The sequence below is a fragment of the Lytechinus variegatus genome, chromosome 13 (genome assembly GCF_018143015.1).
Source record: "Lytechinus variegatus isolate NC3 chromosome 13, Lvar_3.0, whole genome shotgun sequence".
Taxonomy (NCBI): Eukaryota; Metazoa; Echinodermata; class Echinoidea; order Temnopleuroida; family Toxopneustidae; genus Lytechinus; species Lytechinus variegatus.
Window position 1 is genome coordinate 26,627,593 of NC_054752.1, and position 23,037 is coordinate 26,650,629.

General features: G+C 37.6%; 1 protein-coding gene across 2 annotated transcripts in view; it reads left to right on the plus strand.

Moving 5' to 3' along the window:
• The window catches only part of LOC121425867 (integrin beta-1-like), a 42,565-nt gene that overhangs the window by 4,670 nt on the left and 14,858 nt on the right, over nucleotides 1–23,037 (plus strand). For both annotated transcript variants that reach the window (XM_041621950.1, XM_041621949.1), the window contains 12 exons: nucleotides 9,692–9,788; nucleotides 10,792–10,871; nucleotides 11,987–12,082; nucleotides 12,851–12,938; nucleotides 13,453–13,584; nucleotides 14,056–14,152; nucleotides 16,856–16,955; nucleotides 17,810–17,980; nucleotides 18,899–18,979; nucleotides 19,910–20,002; nucleotides 21,207–21,296; nucleotides 22,560–22,744. In XM_041621950.1, the coding sequence (XP_041477884.1) occupies nucleotides 9,719–9,788; nucleotides 10,792–10,871; nucleotides 11,987–12,082; nucleotides 12,851–12,938; nucleotides 13,453–13,584; nucleotides 14,056–14,152; nucleotides 16,856–16,955; nucleotides 17,810–17,980; nucleotides 18,899–18,979; nucleotides 19,910–20,002; nucleotides 21,207–21,296; nucleotides 22,560–22,744 (1,283 nt within the window). In that variant the 5' untranslated portion in view covers nucleotides 9,692–9,718. The remainder of the gene's footprint in view (nucleotides 1–9,691; nucleotides 9,789–10,791; nucleotides 10,872–11,986; nucleotides 12,083–12,850; nucleotides 12,939–13,452; nucleotides 13,585–14,055; nucleotides 14,153–16,855; nucleotides 16,956–17,809; nucleotides 17,981–18,898; nucleotides 18,980–19,909; nucleotides 20,003–21,206; nucleotides 21,297–22,559; nucleotides 22,745–23,037) is intronic.

A 23,037-nucleotide genomic window follows, 5' to 3' on the forward strand; every position in this document is an offset into this window, starting at 1 on the left:
AGTACTACATTTGAACCATGCCGGAGCGGCATCATAATGGACTTTAGCACCTATGCGACCCATTAATAAACATACATCTAGCTTAGTGAAAATATGTTTTCCCGAACTGAGCCAGTATTATATAGATCTACATGAATAAACATATCCCTCTTTCTGCTACATGATTTCATATTCACCATCTTTTATACATGTACCCGCCATAATTCTGACATTTTTGCGGCGAATGCAGTGTCAATACAACGATAAGACCCCCTAATTTTTTTTTCTGTTTTAGACGTGAATGTTTTGTTATGGAAAAAAAAAATGCTCATACATGTACTTCCGCCAAGCTTCAATTCAGAATGATGACGCCCCCCCCCCCCCCCGCGTGATAACAATTACACCTGCCATGCCGGTGTCTGATTTTAAACCATGTTAACGTTGGATCACAACGAGGAGTTCAGGGTATGGGTTGCCAAGTTACCAGTAATTTAGGGTTTTTCCCATGCATTGTTTGAAACCAGAGTACATTATAGGTCAGTGATGCAACATGCTATTGGGGAATACCATGGGTTGGTTTTATTGAAAAGAAATTCATTATGTCGTAACTGCTTACATGTTGGTAAGACATCCATGCAGCGTTTTGTATCAAAAGCCTGGAATTGTCATTTTAAAAGTCACATTTCAAGTAGCATCTGCATTCGACCGATTTCTTGATTTTCGGAAAAGCTACAAATGTAATTGATATTATTCATTCGGGGGAGTTGGGGGGGGGGGGGGGGTAAGAATGAGATAATCAAAATGTTGCATTACATGTACATCATGTTTGTATAGATAATTAGATACAATCATGTACATGTAGATAACGTGTCTGCTTACATGATATGAACTGATATTTTCGTATAAGATATAGGTTTATGGTTGCAATAATGTTTTATTTTAGGTTAAGGGTAGGGTATATTATTAGACCCAGGGTTGTATAGTTGGCAATTCGATTCCTGTGTGGAATTTAGAGCTTAGCAATTGTCACCGGAACCATCAGAATAAGTGCAATCCGACATGTACGATAGGACACCCTATTGTGATTGTGAAGACTTAATATTTCATGAATATACAGTCTTGTTGTATACGCCCTTTGCATTTTTACAAGCAGAAAATCGGATTGCTATTGAAGATTATTAGGGCCTCCATCCTTGGATCCTTACTACATGTATTACCTGTTTAAAAATAGAATCCATAATGTTCCAACAATAGCAAATTTTAACTTACTGTATAATATACTTTATTAGGCCTGCATAGTCAACGTATACGTAGGCTTTTACCACGACGAAGTTGGTTTCAATTGGGAACTTCACCCTGACAAAAAGAAAATATATCAAAATATTGGAGGTTTGAGGAAAATCCATCAAAGATTGAGATAGTTATCACATTTTTTTTTATTTGTAATACATGTATGTCATACATGGACATGTGTACAATATATGCGAGCAGCTTCTAAGGGTCTCATGAATTACAAAAATCACTGAAATGTCATTTTCTAAAAATGAAAAAATGTACATGGCTTTTATTGTAACTTCAGTACATGTATATCGATAGACAAATGATATCACACCACACCCGCTCCTGAAGAAAACAAAAATATTTTAATCATCATGAACCATAAAAAAATATATAAATTCATGTATATTATATTACAAAACAAACGGGGCGGCTGTTCGTAATAATCTCTGTCGTCACAATTCCAACAATTTAGATTCTAATAACTTGTGTATCTTTGATGGATTTTCCTCAATTTTTCACCGGTAATTCTTGCTTTTACATTTTCTGTTAAATTGTAACAAAACATTAATTGTCAGGATGAACTTCCCCTTTAATAAAAGCAGAAGAAAATTAGAAAACTATTGGCGAAGGTTTGTAGTGTGAACTCGAAACAAAGATTGAAAGAGAAATCCTGGCATTTTCTTTGAATGATTTCTTACATGTACTTCCGAGAAGGCCTTCAAAGTGATACTAAATACTGATATTCCAAACGCAGATACGGTACATCCTTGTCGTGTTTTGATGCGCATGGGCCTTTATACATTACTTTGAAAATGTGAAAGTGAGGAGGAGTGCAGTGTATTTTGTTCCAAAAGTTTTAAAAAATTGTTTTCTCATTCCCCTGTGAACTTGTACTCTCTGAAATATCCTGTACTTTAAAATGAAAGTTCATGTTATTTTTAGTTTGTAAAAAGACCAGACTAAGACATTGTGAAAATCCATGAAAATACATACATTCCCTTTGTGCTTTATGTGGCCTACATGAAAAGACGTTTTAATAGGAACCTATACGTGTAAGGAGCTCTAAATTATATCCATTAATAACTATCTTACAAGTTACAGTTTAGTCAAACTAAACCATGTTTTACATAACACAAACAAGAGGGGGAAGATGAATATAATAGTAATAACGTTTTATGTAGGGTAGCCACTTTTAATAGTTAGAAAACTGCTCTACTAGCGGGCCCTGCATAATACATGTATATTACACTTCTCCAATCTAAATGCTGACCGCCAAGCAAGAAGGCAGAATGTCCCATTTTTATAAGTCTTTGCTAGTCTTTGGTATGACGCGGCCAAGGATCGAACCCACGACCTCCCGTTAGTGAGTTTCATGTAATAAGAAGAAATGGTGAGTTTGTTAAGTTATCGATAGGCATATTCTGCATGCATGTATTACTCATTTTCATACCTCCTACATGTATTTTGTGCATGCAGCTGTTTTGTGAAATAGGCGAAACTTTGAAAGTTCAATGAAAAGGATTAAAAGTAAAAAAGTACCAGAGTATTTTGTCAGTCCGCCGCCATTACAACATTGGAATGAATGCACATTACTCAAGTGTGCATTTTAAAATTATGAATATACATTGCATATTTCCTACGTCTGGTGCCCTTTGTGCAAAATCCCTCAACAAAAATGAAACCATCTATCAATGCCTTTCCCCATTGTAACGCGATCCCTTGAACCAAACTTACTTCAAAAGGAACATCCTTGTCCGATTTCAATATCCAATTATATCGCCATTGAATTCGGCATTCAACATCATGAGTTGCTTTCAGTGAGCAGGGAATTACCTTCTTCATATTCCGTATTACAAGCTTACCCCCCCCCCCCCCGACAAGATTGAAATGTTTGAAGGTGTCATTTCAGTTTTTGTTAATTTTTATTTTTATTAAGGTTTTGAAATCTGAGAACTTTGGGGAAATTAAGTGTTTTCAGAACGCCGAAGATGATGCGCGTTATACGATATTATCTCGTAGAATTTTGTGGAATTGTCTCGCGTATTTAGGGGCTCTTTAATTTTCCTTTGTCAGGGTGTAAGGAGGTTACCTACATCATGTACATGTTAACACCAGTAGAAGGAGTTAGGAGGTAACCTCCATCATGATTACATGTAGGTCCATGCCTCCATGCATTGACCGTGTCCTCAGACCTCAGTAGACATTAGGCCTAATAATAATAGTAATATAGTTTATTTGTTAAAATTCCCCAGTATAAACTTTGAAGAAAAAAAATCCCTCTGTGCGCAAAATTTGTAATTCAGGTTTGGTTTAGAATGAGAAATCTATAACATTTTAAACTTAAAGTTCAAAGTGTACTTCGAAAATTAACTTAATTGTCGTCTACATGTACTTGTGAAAGCCCCCCCCCCCCCCCCCTCATCACGGGCTTCTGTTTTACGCTGAAGTGTGAAGTGACTGCCAAATTACTCTTGAGAATTGGTCAGGTTGGGTTTGGGGCCCAGTAATCGTCGAACCATTATCAATATGGATGCTCGATGGGCATGAATATGTCTGGGTTAATTGCCTTCATAAGCATCGGTACATGTAATGTGATGCTGAATCCAAAAACCTATGGGAAATGTCATAGGTGATAACGTGATATCTCCCCACAGACACCACAAAGTAGTCTCGACATCGAGAATGCGAGGCATTTCAAAGGGGCAAAGGGAAATCCCCGCCAAGGACACTATTCTGAGTTTCAGTCGGTCTGAATTTATTACTTGAACTCTATTTGGGGTTTCCCCCCTCTTTTGACATAGGCCTACAGTACATGTACATGTATGTTTACAATATGTGTTCATTCATGATTAAAAATGCCCCAATTTTGGTCAAATGAAGGTTTTTTCTACGGCACTGTAAAAACTGTGGTGTTAAAACTGACAAAAGTTGGTGTTAATATAAGGCCACACCCTTATGTGTTTAAATTACACCCTAGAACATAACACCAAAGAGTGTAAACGTAACAACCTATATAGGTGTTGTGTACATGTAAATATAGGTGTTAAACTAACACTGCCAATTTAACACCGTTGTAAAATAACTGATGTGGTCCTCTATGAACACTGCTTAACACCAAAGTTTTTGCTGTGCGGTTTTGATGAGTTATTCTTTGAATAGACAAACGAGGACTTGGCCTACCGTTTATGGACGTACATGAATGATTAATTGACGAAATACATGTACATGTAGGCCAACGCTTTTTAATATATCGGGCAAGCTCTCCATACATATTTTTGTACACTGTATATTAAAAGTTTACCACTCGAAAAGTAGGCTGATTCACTTTTTAGAAAAGGAAAACTTATCATGAACGAAGTCACTTTTTAGAAAAGGAAAACTTATCATGAACGAGGATTTTTGTTTTAAATCCCGGAATGGGTTCCGCGGGTCTCATGCCCCCCCCCCCACTTCCCTCGGGTCGACACAGATAAGTTGTACATAGATTGTATTTATATATTCAAATACCCCGTGAGAAACAAGAAAATTACAACGGTACATGTATCTGATTCATTTATATGCAAATTAATTTCATGGGAAATAAATATCGGTCATCTCTGGCATGCTCATTCATTGACCATTAATATTTTCAAATCAGGCTGCTCCACTCCAAGTGATAGAATTCATTTCCACTGTACGACCTGTACTTTTTTCCGATTTCAAAGTATTTTTTCTTTCTTTTTACCTGAAACTGAAATGTAAACGTGTTGTTACTCTCGAAAATGAAACTCATTTTCAAGGAAAGTTATATTTTGCTTTCATTATTTGTTCTTTTGGAATTATTTTCTTATTCTTCTTCGACTTCGAAGAAATAATATTCATTATGTTCATGTTCCCTTGTGCCTGTGGCATCAGGTACAGCATAAGCTTTTTGCTCCTTGAATTTTTACTTTTATCTTCAGCTTGGAGTACATGTAGGCTACATGTACCCTCCACTTTGGCCCTCTTGTTCATGAATATAGGACCTGCATGTATGATATTGAACATGATAATCGTTGGCTTTGAACAAATTTGCTTTTGCACATCAACGTCGATCGTACATGTGTAGTAGAAGGCCCTCTGATATCCTTATCAATTTACTCACTATCGACCATGACTGTATTGCAGTGAGTCATCAATGATATTGCCAAGGTTATCATGGTTATTGTGATTCCAGGTATCGTGAAGAATCCTGACATCATTTTTCTAAGAAGCAATGCTACATTGTACATATTCTATTGTTTCTTTTCCCTCCTCCTCTTCTTTCTCCTCCTCTCCTTCTGTTTCTTCTTCTTCCTACATGTACTCCTCTTTGTCTTCTTCTCCTTCTTATTTTTCTCCTCCTCATTCTTCTTCTTCTACCTCGTCTTCTTCTCCTCCTCCTTCTTTTACTACCTCGTCTTCTTCTTCTTCTCCTCCTTCCTTTTCCTACTCCTTCTCCTTCTTTTACTTCTCCTTTTTTTTTTCATATTCGCCATTTTCCTCTTCATTTCGTTTCGTCTCTTCGTTTTCTCAGACCACTTGAACACCGTGGGGCTGTCGCTCCTACTTCCTCCATGTGGCGCCACCGATGTACATGCCGGACCCTTATATTGAGGAAATTCGGCGCATATGTTGCTTTTGGAAAGTTTTGAGACAAGAAATATTGCGGATGTCTTTTGGAAGCTTATTCCATAGGAATGGCCCAGCATGTTGAAATGGCATGCCATTGGAAAGTGTACAGCATCCGCCCCCCCCCCCCAAAAAAAAAGCGAAGAAAAGGGGATGTTTTTCGCGGGTAGACACGGAACATGAATAGAGTGATCGACTAATGGGCGATTCCACGCTAGAACTTTAAGTATTTTATGAAAATTATGCGTTTTAACCAAAAGTGAACTCAGATATAGTTTTTTGGGGTGGAACAATGGAATTTTCAATTTCAAATAATTTTGCTAACTAAATAGTCAAGTAGAAACACTGCCTGAAACAATTATTGGCAAAGCACGAGAAGATTGAAAATATTGCAGGTCAATGGAATAATGTATCATTGATGGTTCCAAACAATATCTACAACATTTCCATGATCCATAATAGGGGCAGCCTAATAGCAAGCCTGTTATTTTCTGTATATTTTTGGGTATATGGTCAGTGGAGCAATACCACCCGAATGAGGTCATTACGTGGTTTTCAGTTTTTCCGTTCTTAAAGGGAATGGAAATTGAATACATATTTAAAACAATAGACCCGCAATACATGTATACTGATGCATGTAGTTGGCATGGTTGGTATACATTACATGCATGTAGTGCAGTGATTCGCGTTTCCTCTTCATGTTCATGACATGCATTTTTCGTTCACCTGCGAGATTGTGGTGGCAAATGATGTAATGGGGGTTATGTACAAACTATGGTCACGTAATGGGTAATGTCGTGGTCACGCCGCCAGAACTTTGCTGGAGCGGTGAAAAAAAAATCTTGACCGCTTATTACCGTTCACCAACGTTTAACAGATGTTGGCCACCATTACGGCAACACCGTATGCTCTCGGCCACCGCTGATGGTCCCTACCGATCCGAAAATTTTGAGCTGCACAAAATATTGCGAGCGGTAAGGAGCGGACCGAATTTTCCGCTCCCGCGAAGTTCACACCCGTTCCAACAACGCCCAATCAAAGATTGACACCGCCAGATGCAAGTTCGTGGACGCCTCGGTCGCTAAGTCAACGCAAAAATCTTGAAAGCTGGACCACCGCTGCGGTGATTTAACGTTGAGCAAACTTTTGTAGAGCGGTTGGCGGCGTTTTACGAGCGTACACGGGATTGCTGGAGCGGTGTCGGTCGTTGAAGCAGCGATCCATTGCGGTGATGAACTTTGGTTTGCCGTTGGTATGGAGGTGTCACCGCTAAACCAACGCTCGCTACCGTTAAACCAACGCTAAAGCAACGCCACGCCGGCCTCAACGGTGTGCCGCTGAGGCAAGGTCCGTGTTTTCGATTTTTCCCCATTTTGAGCGCGGTGACGAGCGTTGTCGAAATTCGACCCTTCTCTCCACCGTCAAAGGAGCGCTCCAGCAAAGTTCTGGCGGTGTGAAGGGGTTGAAAGCCATTACGTTAGCTGGAGCCTACAATATTCCCATAACCAGAAAGACAGAAAAAAGGTTGTTCAGAAAATATTCATTCCATTCAACCATGGACCTATCACAAATAGGTCCATGATTCAACGCTCAACTGGCGGCGGAATCAGACATTTACGGGATGCACACACTTGTCGAAAAATATGAAAAGCTGAGGGTCATCACTCACATGTGAAGGGCATTTTGACTCCTAAACATTGCGGGTTGCACAGTAAAGGCATTATACAGGGTGCCTTCATTCATCATTTTATAACAATGGTTCTGCCGATAATTGCACACACCCACAGAAAGAAATTTAAACAACTCGTTGGCTCTAATTGACACGTAAAATCGCAAAATGTGCGATAGCCACTTAAAGTTTATTTTAGACCATCCACATAATAATGTTATAACGACATGGTATACTTAACAAAATATGTTTGGCAAATGGGCGAGAGCGATTAGGGCTAATGCCCTTTGATTATACTTTTGTGAATTCTGTCATTATTACTATTATTGTTGGGTTTAATATGGGAAATGAAAAAGAGGGGGAAAACATAGACTGTAATTTGCAGTCGGTGTGTCGAGCTACACGGAAATGGTTACTGTTTGTGGAAGTTCATGTACCAGAAAGATAAATGCAACTTTATTTCCGTAAACAACGCCGGCGGTTCGGTTTCCGTTTGGTGTGGTGGTAGAACTTGATACTTCTTCGTCTTCTTCAATTCTTCAAACAATGGTTGTATATTTTTGCGGACCCGCTCCCGCCTCTTCGCGATCTTCTGCGGACGTTCGTCGGTAATGAATCACATCAATCGCATTTCTGTATGCCTTCTGTTTGACGTTTCAATTTCGCACTTTTAAAATGTTTCATGCATAAAAAATAGAGTATAAATTGACCAATCTTAATCTTATTTTTGTTAGATTTTGACAGCCGTTTAAAGCGATGAGTCGATAACATACATGTAGGCGGATACAGCAGGTGGGGGGATGGTACATGGAAAGATGAACAAGAGAAATCATTGGCATGAATTTTAAAGTTAGAAGCGCATCTTCATGATGACCAAAATGCCAATGTCTCGTTTTACATGTGTAGGTTTAAATTACCGAAGAAAAAAATATCAGCTCGCGCTTGCGTCATCTTCCCATTAATTGTCATTTACTCTCCCAGGCGCGGATCCAGGTGGGTGGGGTGGGGGACAGGGGGCACGCGCCCCCCTTTTTAGAAGCAAATTTAAAATTGGTAATGTTAAAATGCCATTAAAACAGAGGTGTGCCCCCTCTTTAAAATTAAAACCCCTTTTTTATTTGCTTGTCATTTTTTTTTCGGGTATGAATTATCCTTTATATCTGGTTGAAAACTTTTTTTTTTGCTTGCTTGCTTGTCAATTTTTTTCTGATTTTTGTTTGCTTGTCAAAATTTTACTCCGAAATATTTGCCCCCCCACCCCTTTTGAAAATCCTAATTCTGTCCCTGTACTCCCCCATGCATGCCATGCGCGAGTAGTCCTCTCCACGAAACCTGAACATAATACCAAAACATCGTGCAATATTCTCCTATCGATCTGGTCACAACAATTCTTGAAATGACGATGAACTTTCCAAGCACCCATTATTATCAATCAAACGATGGATTCATATTTATCCAAGTGCTGAAGTAGAACAGCTACACACACACAATAATCCTATCCACTCTACCTAAAAAATGGCCCTGATTGATCCCATTTGTCGTTTCAGATTCATCTTGTTTTTGTCTCATGTCAAACAGTATCATACGAAGCAATTTGAGAGGAGAAAACTTTTGTTAGTGTAATTTGCAAAATCTTTGAAATTAGGACTTGATTTTCTGGGCTTTTGACATTTTAGACTCGTGGTTTTCGAGGTTAGAATCAATGGGGTGGGGAGGAAGGGACATGTCCCAGTAACCAGTAAAAGTTAAGCCATTCTGTTTGATATTCTCATTCTACAGTACATGTATTTGGGGGTTCTTATGTGTGTGGGGGGTGTGTTTGTGTATGTTTGATTCCTATTGTCAAAGACTATTTTATATTCTTTTTATTGCCTTGTCCGTTGTCTCTTATTTTTTATTACTCCTTTTTCTCTCTGGTCTGGAGTCTTAATGAATGAATGAATGTAGATTTATTTCCAAATGGTCTAATGCCATTTCGTCCAGTTACCAACTCATCTGCTATCATTTGATCTACCATAAGTAGTGCAAGAAATCTTGTGATAATAATTGCCAATCAATTTTTTACCTGTGAGCCTATACTGATTCATTCAAACAGGTGAAAGAATGATCAATTCTCATATTTTTTTCTTCCAGATATACACTCAGAAGTTTCTTATCAAGATGGGGGTGCTGTGGAGGATATCTATATCAATTGCCTTGTTTCTTGTGGTGGAACTCTGTACAGCTCAAAGTAGGTCAAAAAGTTTCTAGTTTTGGTAAAGATTTTGAAATATGGCTTATACCTCATACATTCATATTTCCGATTGTTAGGATATTCTGAAGGTTTGTAAGTCCGAAAACGAAATGAGGTTCGTAATTCCGAAGGTTCGTCAGTCCGAAAACATAATGATTAACGAACCTTATCTCATTTTCGGACTAACAAACGGTTACAAACCTTCGGAACAACAAACCTTATTTCGTTTTCGGATTAACGAACCTTTGGAACAACGAACCTTATTTCGTTTTCGGATTATCGAACCTTCAGAATAACGCCTCAAATGTTCGGATTAACGAACCCTTTTACGTTTTCGGATTAACGAACATCGAGGTATAGGCAATTTACGTTTTCAGAATTATGAACCTATGGAATAAAGAACCTTCGGAATTACGAAAATGTAACCAGTTTATACTAGAAGGCAATTCATACTGTTGTAACATATTTCTTCATTTATTGGATAGAAATTACAACGTTAGAAATATTGGTGAAGATTTATAAATATCCATCAAAGAATAAAAGAGTTATGAGTTTTTTTTATAATTTAATGGTTCATGATGACTGAAAGTAATTCTCTTTATACTGGACAAATATGTTTGGCCGTTAAAGGAGGTGGATGGAGCTATGGTTCCCAAAGTGATGCCAGAATGCAACAATTTTCTTAGGGAGCATAGCCCAAAGGAAAATGCATGCATTGCAACATGTTTAAGGATTTAAGTTTATTAAAGCTGAATCGGTACAACAGGATTATGATATGCTAACTTTTCACTGCTCGATAAATATCAATCTCATTAGAGAGCTTTAATTTGAGTCATTTTTACACAGTTTGCAAATGTATGATGATCAAGTTTATATTGCTAGTGATGACATGATTGAGGTTATCACTAGAAATACATGTATATTGTATTATAGAGCTACAAGTACAACAGTGAATACTTCTTCCATACAAGTATGTATTTGTTTATTTTTTTTCAAATAGATGCAACTGTATGCAACATGGCTTCCAGTTGTATGGAGTGCATCTCTGTTGGTCCAGCATGCGCATGGTGTACAGACAGGGTAAGTTTAAACTCCAGAAAGAGTTAGGGTAGGGTGGGTGTAAGGTAGGGTAGGGATAGGGTAGAGTACATGTAGGGTAGGGGCTAGGCAGGGTATAGGGTAGGTACGATTTGGTAGGGTTAGCTAGGGCTGGGCAGGATGGGGAAAGATAGGGTAGGATAGGGGGTAGGCAAGGTGTGGGGTATATGTAAATGTAGGTAGGGTAGGGATAGGGTAGAGTAGGGTAGGGGTTAGGCAGGGTATGTAGGGTAAGGTAGGGCTGGGCAGGATGGGGAAAGATAGGGTAGGATAGGGGGTTGGCAAGGTATGGGGTAAATGTAGGTAGGGCAGAGTAGGGTAGGGGTTAGCCAGGGTATGTAGGGAAATGTAGGGCTGGGTAGGATTGGGAAAGATATGGTAGGGGTAGGGTAGGATAGGGGGTAGGCAAGGTATGGGGTAAATATAGGTAGGGTAGAGTAGGGTAGGGGTTAGGCAGGGTATGTATGGTAAGGTAGGGCTGGGTAAGATGGGGAAAGATAGGGTAGAGGTAGGGTAGGATAGGGGGTAGGCAAGGTACGGGGGAAATGTAGGTAGGGTAGTGAAGGATGGGGGTAGGTAGGGTGTTGTAGGAGTAGGGTAGTTTTACATATAGGTAGGGTAGGTTAGGGTAGTTGGTGGGTATTGGGTAGGTATAGGGTAGGTAGGTTTTCAGGTGGGGGATGGCCTGTACAATCATCCCCCCAATATTTTGAGGGCATGTAAAAAAAAAATCAATAAATTTATTAATAAAAATGTAAAATCAATGACAATTTACTACACCAAAATAAAAAAAAGAAAGATAAACAAAATTTGTTCCCCAAATCAGTTAATCCTAAGTTTTTATCTGAAGTAAAAGGCTTGTAAACTTGAAACTTCTTGCATGTTACAATGTTTCAGTGAAAGTGGGCAACAGTATTATGGCCTAGAAAGTATGCTCTAAAATGTGATTTTTGCATGTCAGTTTCTTATAAACTCAATCGCCAATCATCCCCCTATCATCACAAGAAATTTACACCTTGTAGATTACTTAACAACTGTGGATTTTTCAACATGAAGTGTACATGATTTTTTTTTCTTGGATACATATCCTCGTCTAGGACTTTAGCAGTTCATCATGTGACCTGGCCTCCACACTGGAATCAATGAACTGCACAGATATACAGAATCCAGAGAACAACGTGAATGTTACCAAGGTAACTGTACTTTATGTGTTTGATAATGTATAAGGTACCTATATATTCATCATCGTCGTCATCATTCATTAATGATTGTGTGATATAGTCAGAAGTAACAAGTTTTTGAAGTAATAATAATTAACACTGAAATTTGTCCTCTCTGACCAAACAACATTTAATATCCTTTCTGGAATATAGAGTTTAGTTTGAGGCCGGTGCATATGATCACACATAAAATCTTATGTCATATGAGCCATGTGATCCAAGTCTGTGCCTTGGTTTGATGTATTGCTCTATTCATTGATTATACACTCTAATCACAGAGTGAGACTTTTTGGGGCTTTTGCCATGCTTGGTCACCCATTACTACTACCACTATTACTACTACTACCACCACTATTACTACTCCTACTCCTACTCCTCCTCCTCCTCCTCCTCCTCCTCCTCCTACTCCTACTACTCCTACTACTACTACTACTACTACTACTACTACTACTACTACTACTACTACTACTACTACTACTACTACTACTACTACTACTACTACTACTACTACTACTACTACTACTACTACTACTACTACTACTACTACAACTACTACTACTACTACTACTACTACTACTATTGCTGCTGCTGCTACTACTACTACTTCTATTACTACTTCAATAGTACTTCTATTGATTTTATCCCCCCCCCCTCGTATTCTACCACATGCACTATAATTTGTTATAATAATGGTTTTCTTCTTCATCTTCTTTTTAATCTTCATTTTATCTTGACCTGTAGAATGAAAGCTTAAGCAATACAGGGGAGGTGGCTGTGGGACAAGCAGTACAGGTTCAGCCACAGGAGATACATATGAAACTCCGCAAGGGTAAGATGGGAGGGCTATGAGCTGGTTTGCCATGCCCTTCTGGTTTTATATTGAGCATCGTAACAGGCAAACCTGTAATAAACAACCCACTTATATAACTCCATCAATCGCTTTGGAAGACGGACAAAATCAGCCTTTCCAATTCCTAAATTATGATTTCTATGTAAACATATGACCTTATCAGACCTCAGTCAATCATGGCAAATCATGTAATATTTTTTATCAAGAGTAGAGGTACTTTCAGTTCTGTTTATAGTAGAAGTAATTACAGAATTAGTGACAGTAATTGTAGTATAGTTTTAGACATTTGTTTTGTTGTTGCTATTGTTATTTATCATCTTTATTAGTACCATTCTTCTCTTTTCTTGTTGTTTTTCTTTTTTTTTTCTTGTAAACAAATAAAGATTGATCAAACAACCAATCAATCAATTGATATTTTCTTATCCCCTTCTCTTCCTCATGCGCATTTTTATGATTATTAGTCCTCACATTTTTTATTTTCCCTTCTTTTCAGGTGATACTGAAAGAGTCAGGATGCATGTGAAGCAAGCAGAAGACTATCCTGTAGATTTATATTTTCTTCTTGATTTGACTGGTTCTATGGGGACCTATCTCGGTGCTCTACAAACTGCAGCAAATAATATAGGTAATGATGTCAAAGGCTTTGAGTAGTCTGAGGACGTGTGCCTTCTTCTTCCGTTGAGTACAGTCCTGTTATTCAAATGTCCACAAATTTAGTTTTTGTTATACATGCATACAATATAAGGGCATAATATTATGAAGTAAACAACTCAGTGTAGCCCCATACATTCTCATTCGTGGGAGCACATGTGGCCTTAAGACGAATTGCTATCATTTTGGTGATTCCATTTTGTATACAATGCTTTACAGTAAAATTTAATGCCAGATCACATATACCTGTGATGGAAATTTTTTATTTTTTTTCATTTTTTGATCCTCGCTTAAATCACAAATAATATTATTGTATGGAATCTGCATGAACCATTGTCGGAGACCAAATTAACCATGTTTGAGTTGTATAGGTTTACCTGACCGACAAAACGGAACAGTCACAAAGTAGAAAGTAAGCTAATTTGTTTTCTTTTCTATATTCCAGTGGCCAAAATGAATGAGTTGACAAGTGATTTTCGTGTTGGATATGGGTCATTTATCGACAAGGGTGTCATTCCATTCGCTAATCAGTTCCCAAATGGGTAAGCATATATTCATTTTTATATATTTCCTTGTTGCCCAGGTGCAAATGAATAAATAAATGGTATCAATGGAGGGGACAGATAGAAAACTTGACAATCGACTTATTAGGCAATGTCAAATGTCACTACTGGTATGTAACAGTTTCACAAGTGATAACATCTGTGATGAAGACAAATTGTAAATTTTGATTAAGAGAACTGAACAGCAATCAATGCATCAAGATCCACTGACTGGGATAATAATATACAATTGATGCACATGTGGAGCGTTGTGTCCCAGTGGATTAGTCTCCGGACTTTGAAATAGCGGGGTGTGGGGTCAAATCCCAGCCATGGCATAGTTTCCTTCAGCAAGGAATTTATCCACATTCTGCTGCACTCGACCCAGGTGAGGTGAATGGGTACCTAGATGGCAGGAATTTATTCCTGAAATGCACTGAGCGCTGTAAGGCTGCTTGAGCTATAGCCGGGGTAATAATATCCAAGTCCTTTGGAAGTGCATAGAGACGTTATTCATAATGTGGTACGTGCTATACAAGAACTGTCTATTATTATTATTATATTTGAGTGTGTAATGGCGATGCACCATGCTCAAAGGTATTTGCGATATGCAGCGCCTCATGCTTTTGGATAATAATGATAATAATATAGAGTATTTCTAAAGCGCCAAATCCACAATGATTATGTGCTCAAGGCGCTGAAATATACTTGGTATATGACTATTACCCCGGCTGTAGCTGAGTGGCCATATATAGGCGCTGAAGCATTCAAGGAATAAATCCTACAGGTACCCATTCACATCACCTGGTTTCGAATGCAGCACAGTGTGGATAAATTTCTTGACGAAGGAAATTACACCATGGCTGGGATTCAAAACCACGACCCTCTGTTTCAAAGTCAGAAGACTAATCCACTGGGCCACAATGCTATTGGAAATACCAGAGAGGCCTCCATCCATTGCAACTAACATCACAAATTTTAAAAAGTGCATTATTTGTTTTATGAAACGAGTCGGAGGTATGAAATTTTAGTGCAAAGGTTGTTTGAATCCTTCCAAAGTTTTTGAGGATCGCACAGATGAAGAGGTCACTCATGCTTTCTATTATGACATCACAGGCGTATTTTGTATGCGTGCTTTAGTAATCGCTGGCAGCATGCCTATTTCCTTTGAAAGATGCATATTTCATATGGTGTCTCATTTTTACACGCTGTGGGTAAAATAATGCACCCCAAGCACACAGTGCTACATGTAGCTGCATGGCTGAGAGGTTGGGTAGAAGTTCAGAATGAACACATGACTTGTATGCACACTCAATATTGGCTACATCCTTGAACCTGTTTTATGACAGTGATTACAGAGACATTAATTGTTACAATGTATTAAGCGGAATAGAAAAGCAGAATTACTATTAAAGGACAAGGCTATCCCAACAAAAACTTGATTTGAATAAAAAGAGAAAAATTCAACAAGCATAACATTGAAAATTTCATCAAAATCGGGTGTAAAATAAGAAAGTTATGGCATTTTAATATTTCACTTCATTTCACAAAACAATTATATGCACATCTCATTCGGTATGCAAATGAGGAACTGATGACATCACTCACTATTTCTTTTGTATTTTATTATATGAAATATTTTATTTTCTTGTCATTGTCAATGAAAGGAAGTTTCAGTCCTCCCTGAACATGTGGAATTCCATTATTTTTAACATTTTCGTCAAATTCGTAAAAATTGAAATATTGTATAATTCAAACAATAAAAATCAAAAGAAATAGTGAGTGAGTGACATCATCGACTCTCTCATTTGGATGTAACTGGCACGTTCATATAATTATTTTGTTAAAAATAAGCGAAACTTTAAAATGTCATAACTTTCTTATTTTACATCCGATTTTGATGAAATTTTCAGCATTGTGCTTGTCTGATTTTTCTATATTGATTCAAATCAACATTATTCTGAGGTAGACTTGACCTTTAAAGAAATCTGCAGCTGTCAACATACCTTTACTCGATTGAATGAATGATGCCTATGATCACAATGAGAGACATGGTATGCAAAGGCCTTTTACTTACTAATCAATTTAACAATGTTCATCCATCCCAAAAAGTAAAGCTCACTCGTAAATAAAACATTTGATACCGACTAATCAATGGTTTATTTTAGTGACATCCATGTTTTTCCCCTGCCGATGCTAATATTTATCAAAAGACAACACTATTGCTGATCAGGATGTCCAAAAGTGACAAAACCGTAGGATCAAATGTTGTTAAACTGCCTCTGATGGAAAGCCTCAGTGTAATGGTTCTGACTATTGCCCTGTAATCAGAGGATTGTGTGTTCATGTCCCATCGTGGCCAGGGATCCTCTGGCAAGGCGTCAGCCAAGCCATTCTCTACCAGATGTTTGTGGGAAGGGATGTGAAAAGCACTTTAGTTTTTCAAGCATTGTTAGCGCCTCACATGGCAACTGGCTAGAATACTCCCCAAGGAGTGGAGGATGATGTACGTTATCTGCAGGAAGAACCGGATCTGTAAACACTTAGATGCATGTACAAACAATTTACATAATAACCAGTATTAGTATTATTATTATAATTAAATTCATGCCGCAAAGACACATTTATTATGTGAGAGAGAAACATACACGTACATTACTTGTACAGCAAAGAAATGAATTGTCTCATCTGATTTTATTACAGGACCATCAATGTGAATGAAAGATGCGAATCAGAAGCATGTGATGCTCCTTACCTCTTTAGAAATAGACTGACCCTGACAGATGATAGTACGTTGTTTGAGGTGAGATATGGTTTATTCTATGAATTAACTTCTGAAGTTTTCCATGGCGTCAGATGAATCGGTGAATCGGAGGGTTTATTAAACTCCATCTACCCCCCCCCCACTATTGCTTTTATTTTCAGTGGTTATGTATGCTTGGTTGTGAAAAGGGCCAGCCAAACTGAACATCTCAGCAAGTGTGTTTGTTCTTGCTGCCTTCAGTAGAATGAGCATATGCTGGATGAGCAGGTATTACTAATACAAGATAGGCTCTGGTGCCCTTCAGAGTACAATCTGTGTTTGCCAAGGGAGTGGCAATTGGGGCAATTAGTCCCATACAGTTATTTGGCAATCAACTGGATACCCAGACAGCTAGGTCACAAACAAACAAGATACCGGCATCAGAGTATCCTCTTGCTGGATACCCAATTAAAGGCCCCACTGCCTTTGAATGAAAGAGTACAAGTATAACATAATACCCATGCCACACAATTTGGCTAATTAGCACAAACATTGTCAAATAGCCCATGAAATACAGCTTTGCTGCTACTGAATGCCGTCAGAACTCCCCTAATTGTAATCTTGTGATTGTTTAGCCCTAACTGGTCTTGGCTTTTTTGGGGGTGTATATGACGGGGGGTTCTTAATAGTCAATATTTCCTCAAACTAGCCCTTGTAATAGATTTTTTTCAGTTGTTTACATTTGGAAGGCAGATTGCCCCTGTCCCATGTGGTTTTTTGCGCCTAGTCCATACACTACCTCCGTGATGAGTTGTGACATTATCAAAGTTTCGTAGTTGACGTTGATTGTGAGAATGAGTCCTGTGATTTTGTTTCTTTTTGTTTTTTCGTTTTTTTTTGCCCCCCCCCACCAGGGAGCTCTGGCCAGTACCATATTGTCAGGCAGTCAGGATTCACCGGAGGCAGGGTTCGATGGGCTGCTCCAAGTTGCTACCTGTCAGGATATAATCGGATGGAGGGAGAATGCTCACAATCTGGTCGTTTACATGTCTGATGCTATGTACCATACAGCGGGCGATGGACGGGTGAGTCACTGCTTAAATCACACACTTATACCTGTGTTTAGTCTCCTCATTTGTAGAATTTATCACTTCAATATTGTCTTGATAAAAAAAATATGCATTTCCATCACCATTATCATCGTAACCATCTTGGTAATTGTCTGGGCTGAATACATTGTCAGTCTGTAAACACCTTTATTAACACAAGTCTTCCATTAAAGGAGAAATGTATAGACTGGTAGTATTATATATAAATAGAAAGGTTATGATAAGGGGATTATCATTATGTCATTTTGAAAAAAATTGAAAATGTAGGGGGTAAATCGTCCATTTAAAAGTGCTTAAATGCCACTCCGATATATGCCTCAAATTCATATCTGAAAAAGACTCAAATTTGATGATATGTACATTTATGCTTGTATGAGAGATGTGAGTGGCTGTCACATGCACATCAAGCTTCACTTGCGTGCAAAGCGGATTGTAAGGGTGCGTTTTCTCCACACTGTCAATGAATATTTCGATCAAGAAATGGAAGAAAAACTAAGAAGTTTATCTAGGTTTGGATTTCAAAATAGATTATTCTGAAAAAGAGGACATTGATGATGAAGATTCTAGCTCTATAGTGAATGACAAAGCGACATGATATCAAGGTGAATTAGTCGAATTCATCGGTGATAGTGAGTTGGAAGAACTTGCCGATTCGCTACCAACTCTAATGCAGCTGCACTGCACCACCAAATCAATTAAAATCAAGTTCACAACCACGTCCAGGCAGAGTCTCTTCAATCACTCACTCAACAAATTGACTCCGAAATAAGACTGAAATAGTGCTTAGATTGTTCTTTAAAAAGATGTTCTTTTTATCAAAATTAATGCCTTCACCTCCTGAAGACTAATTGCGAAAGCTGATTTTGTTGATTTGTTTGTTACTTCTTTTTTTAGATGGGTGGTATTGTCAAACCCAATGATGGTCTGTGTCACGTTGATCCAAGCACTGGTTTATACACCATAGATGAATCCCAGGTGAGTTGATCCAACTGTCTTGGGGTATGGGTTATTTTTTACCAACTGCCCCTAAGCCAAAAGGTTGGTTGTGAGGATCAAACACCCTAGAAAAGCCAGAGGCTTGAAAAGCAGGGGGATCCATGACAAATAGATTGCAGTGATACAAATACAGCAAATAAGTTATAGTAGGAATAATATACATAGGAAATAGCAATTGAAGTAATACATGAAACAAGTTACAATATTTACAATACATGACAAAACAAGTTGTCAGAGAAAGTTCAGTCAATAGCCAAAGAAGAAATTTGGTCTTCAAAACAAAAAATTCAAATATTAGCTTATACAAAAGGATCATACTTCTTCTTCATGCTACCCATAGAGATATCATAATAATCTTTTCCTGTAAGTGTTAATCGATAAAATCTATAGCTTTGTTCAAAAATTTGCCATATATTTTGTTTCTGGCTTATTTGGCACAGCTTTCCAATTCCACCTCCATTCAGATTATGTGTAACAAGTTTTCCTGACATAGCAAGTGAGGCCCAATAAAAGCCAAACAATGAAATCATGTGTTTGGAGCTGTTGATATGGTAATAGTATAGGGCATGGGTATTTATCACCTTCAGTGATAGTTCTAGTTTAAGTTTTTCTTAAGCAAAATACTGGGCTGTCAAGCGGTGAATATGCATATATATTACACCGTTGAAGGCCTTCTATTATTGTCTTATATATTTCATATTTGTTAATTTTACTTTTGACGCCAGTCTGAGTCTTTAAAATGTTAGATGATATTTAAGAATGTGTCACATTATTGGCCCTGTAGCAAAGCTTCAGATGGGCTTTAAAGTACATGATATTGTAAAAGGGAAGTAAGATATTGAGGTTTTACATTTTTTCATGTTTGATTATGATTGATGAATATATGTTATTTATTTCTTGTTTTTATAGGATTACCCTTCTCTAGGACAAGTATCAAGTCTTATCAAGGAAAAGGATATCTCTGTTTTGTTTGTAATTGCAGTTATTTCTGAAAGATACAGAGTAAGAAAATGTTACAAATTCATTCATCTTTATTTAAAAAAAAAACATACACATGTTGCAATGTACAGACCGTAGATGAAAAAGTGTGTTATGGTAAAAGTTTTGGAAGGACTGAGATAAAAAAAAATCGATAGAAATACAAGTGAAATGGAGAGGTTAATGTGGAGGCTGGGATCCCAACTGTTATATTACTGCAAATTATTTTTCGCTGACTTCCATTCAAATGGTTCATTCTTGTCTCGCTTGCATAGTAGAGCAAGATTATAGGCATCGCTTTTTTGACGGCGTTAGCAGCGACGGCAGCTTGAAATATTAACCAAGGTTATAGCTTTTGAAATGTCATTATAAATTAGAAAGTATATGGACCTAGTTCATGAAACTTGAACATAAGGGTAATCCAGTATTACTGAACATCCTGCCTGAGTTTGAGGTCACATGACCAAAGTCAAAATGTCATTTGGGTCAATGAACTTTGACCATGTTGGGGGTAATTGTTGAATTGCCATCATATCTTGGATAGTTTGTGGATCTAGTTCATGAACTGTGGACATAAGGGTAAGGGTGTATCACTGCAAATTCTATGTGAGTTTCAGGTCACATGGCCTATGTCAAAGGTCATAGAGTCAACAAACTTTGGCCATTTTAGGGGTATTCATTGAATTAATTGCCATCAAAACTTTGACAGTTTATGGATCTAGTTTATGAAACAAGGACGAAAGGGTAATCAAGTATCCCTTATTGTTTTGCACGAGGCTTCGGTCACATGATCAAGGTCTAAGGTTATTTAGGGAAAATGAATATAGCATTTTTTTTATCATTATGAATAGTGTTTTTGTGAATGATTATTCAATATTCAGTTTCAAAGTCAGCACTGCTGTTATATTGAATCGCATTATGCAAGCGAAACTTCCAGAGGCGTGCCCCCTTGTTCCCCGACTCTGCCCGATCTAATTGTCAAATCATAGCCAAATCAGCATAGTGGAACAGGGGCATTAGATTCCTGAAAATATTTTGTTCTTGTGATGAAAAATGAACTGTTGCGGGTTGAACTTCAAGCATGACTTAAGTAAGCATAAAAGATTGTGATTTTCAACAATGATCAAGTTCGCCTTTGAGCGGATGAGTTCAGAGGTTATAAGTTTAAATGTCGCATTGGTAATTAACATACACATAATGATATCTCCATTATTTGTCTTATTTTCAGAACCTACTGCCATATTTCCCAGGATCAGAAGTAAGAGAGCTTTCAGCAAACTCTCAACGATTGGTGGATGCAGTAGAAGAGTTCTACAACGTAAGAATATCTTCAACGTTAGATATTCCACTAGACCAGGGCTGAGATCCATTTTATCTCAGATAAAATTAAATATTTTATCTCTGTTAAAATCAGTGAGATAAAAAATCCGTAAAATCTCTCAGAAATGGTATTCTAAGAAGAATTTTATTTTCATTTTATCTCTGTAAGACACACCTATTTTTTAATCAATATCCAATTAGTAATGCGCTTTTATAGCTCTCTCATATCTCTCAACCAATGGAAATCCATTCCGCCAGGAGGTGTGGCAAAGGAGTGAGATAGCATCAATTTATTGACTTTAAATACGCTTGCAAAATACGCTTGTGCGTCTTTACAGAGATTTCTTTAAAAACAAATGACAATTCTCTCATCTTTTTTTCGAAGTCTATAGTGCATTTTCAGGCATCATTTCAAAGACAATATTAGTCAAGAAAAGTCTTATGAAATACTTCCTGATTGTACAGGAATAACGGTAAGGTATTATTCTCAATAATTTTTCGTAATTTCTATGTCAACATTTGGAGTTAATTCAACAAGAAATAACGATGAAATCAACGTCGTGGAGATAAAATAGCCCCTACCCTTTTTTAAGTTTACGTCATTTTTTTCTTCAAAGTAATGTGGGTGCAAGCACATCATCTGGCCAGATACGCGATGGGTATGACTACGCAGGCACTTCTCTGTTGCATATCATCTGTAGATAGGCAAGATAATATTTATATGCAAGATAGAATTCAAAATTTTATCCGAGAGATAAAATGTCATCTCAGAATACCAATATCATTTTAAGAGAGAAAATAAAACATTTTAAAGATAAAATGACCTCAGAATACTGCCCCAGAACACTAGCCAGTCTGCCCCCCCCCCCCCGACAAGTAACAGCTGATCCATAGGATGTGCCCCCCTCCCTTTGAGAAGCAAAATCAATAATTTGTAATGTAAAAAATGCAATGAAAACAGACGTGTGCCCTCTCTTTAGAACTTCAAGCCTTTTTTTTTGTTGCTTGTCAATTTTTTTCTGGTACGAAATCCTTTATTTACGGATGAAGACCTTTTTTTTGCTTGTCAATTTTTTTTCTGGTATGAAATCCTTTATTTCTGGTTGAAGACCTTTTTTTTGCTTCTCAATTTTTTTCTGGTACGATATCCTTTATTTGTGGTTGAAGACCTTTTTTTTTTATTGTCAAATTTTTTTCTTAAAAAAAAATTGTGCACAGAATGTGTATGAATCAAATTTTGCATGTTTTTTTATTTCTACAGTCTATCAGGAGCCAAGTATCGCTATCTATTCAAGCCCCTGAGGAGATTGCTCTTGGTGTCACCGCGAACTGCAGCCCCCGCAGACAAACTGGACCAAGCACCTGCTCTTCGCTGCAAGTTGGAGATGAAGTATATTTTGACATTGACATAACACCTGAAAGCTGTATTCAAGGGGGCTCCACAAGGTATGTATCATACTTGCACTCATCAGCTAGTGCAATCGTAAGAATTACAATCAAAAGGTACCTGTGGAATAGTATATATACTGTTCAAAGGTAGCAAGTATGAGCAATTATTCAAGAGCAAACATGATGTGTATTAATATGTTAATACACATCTCTATATATTAATATAGAGAGTGAAACAGCTTTAATAAACCATCCCCATCTCAACACCATGACTGCATGGTCAATAGAAAATGTCATTAGTACTACTCATTAGCAAATTTTCATGTTAGCTGAAATAAATGACTGGTCTA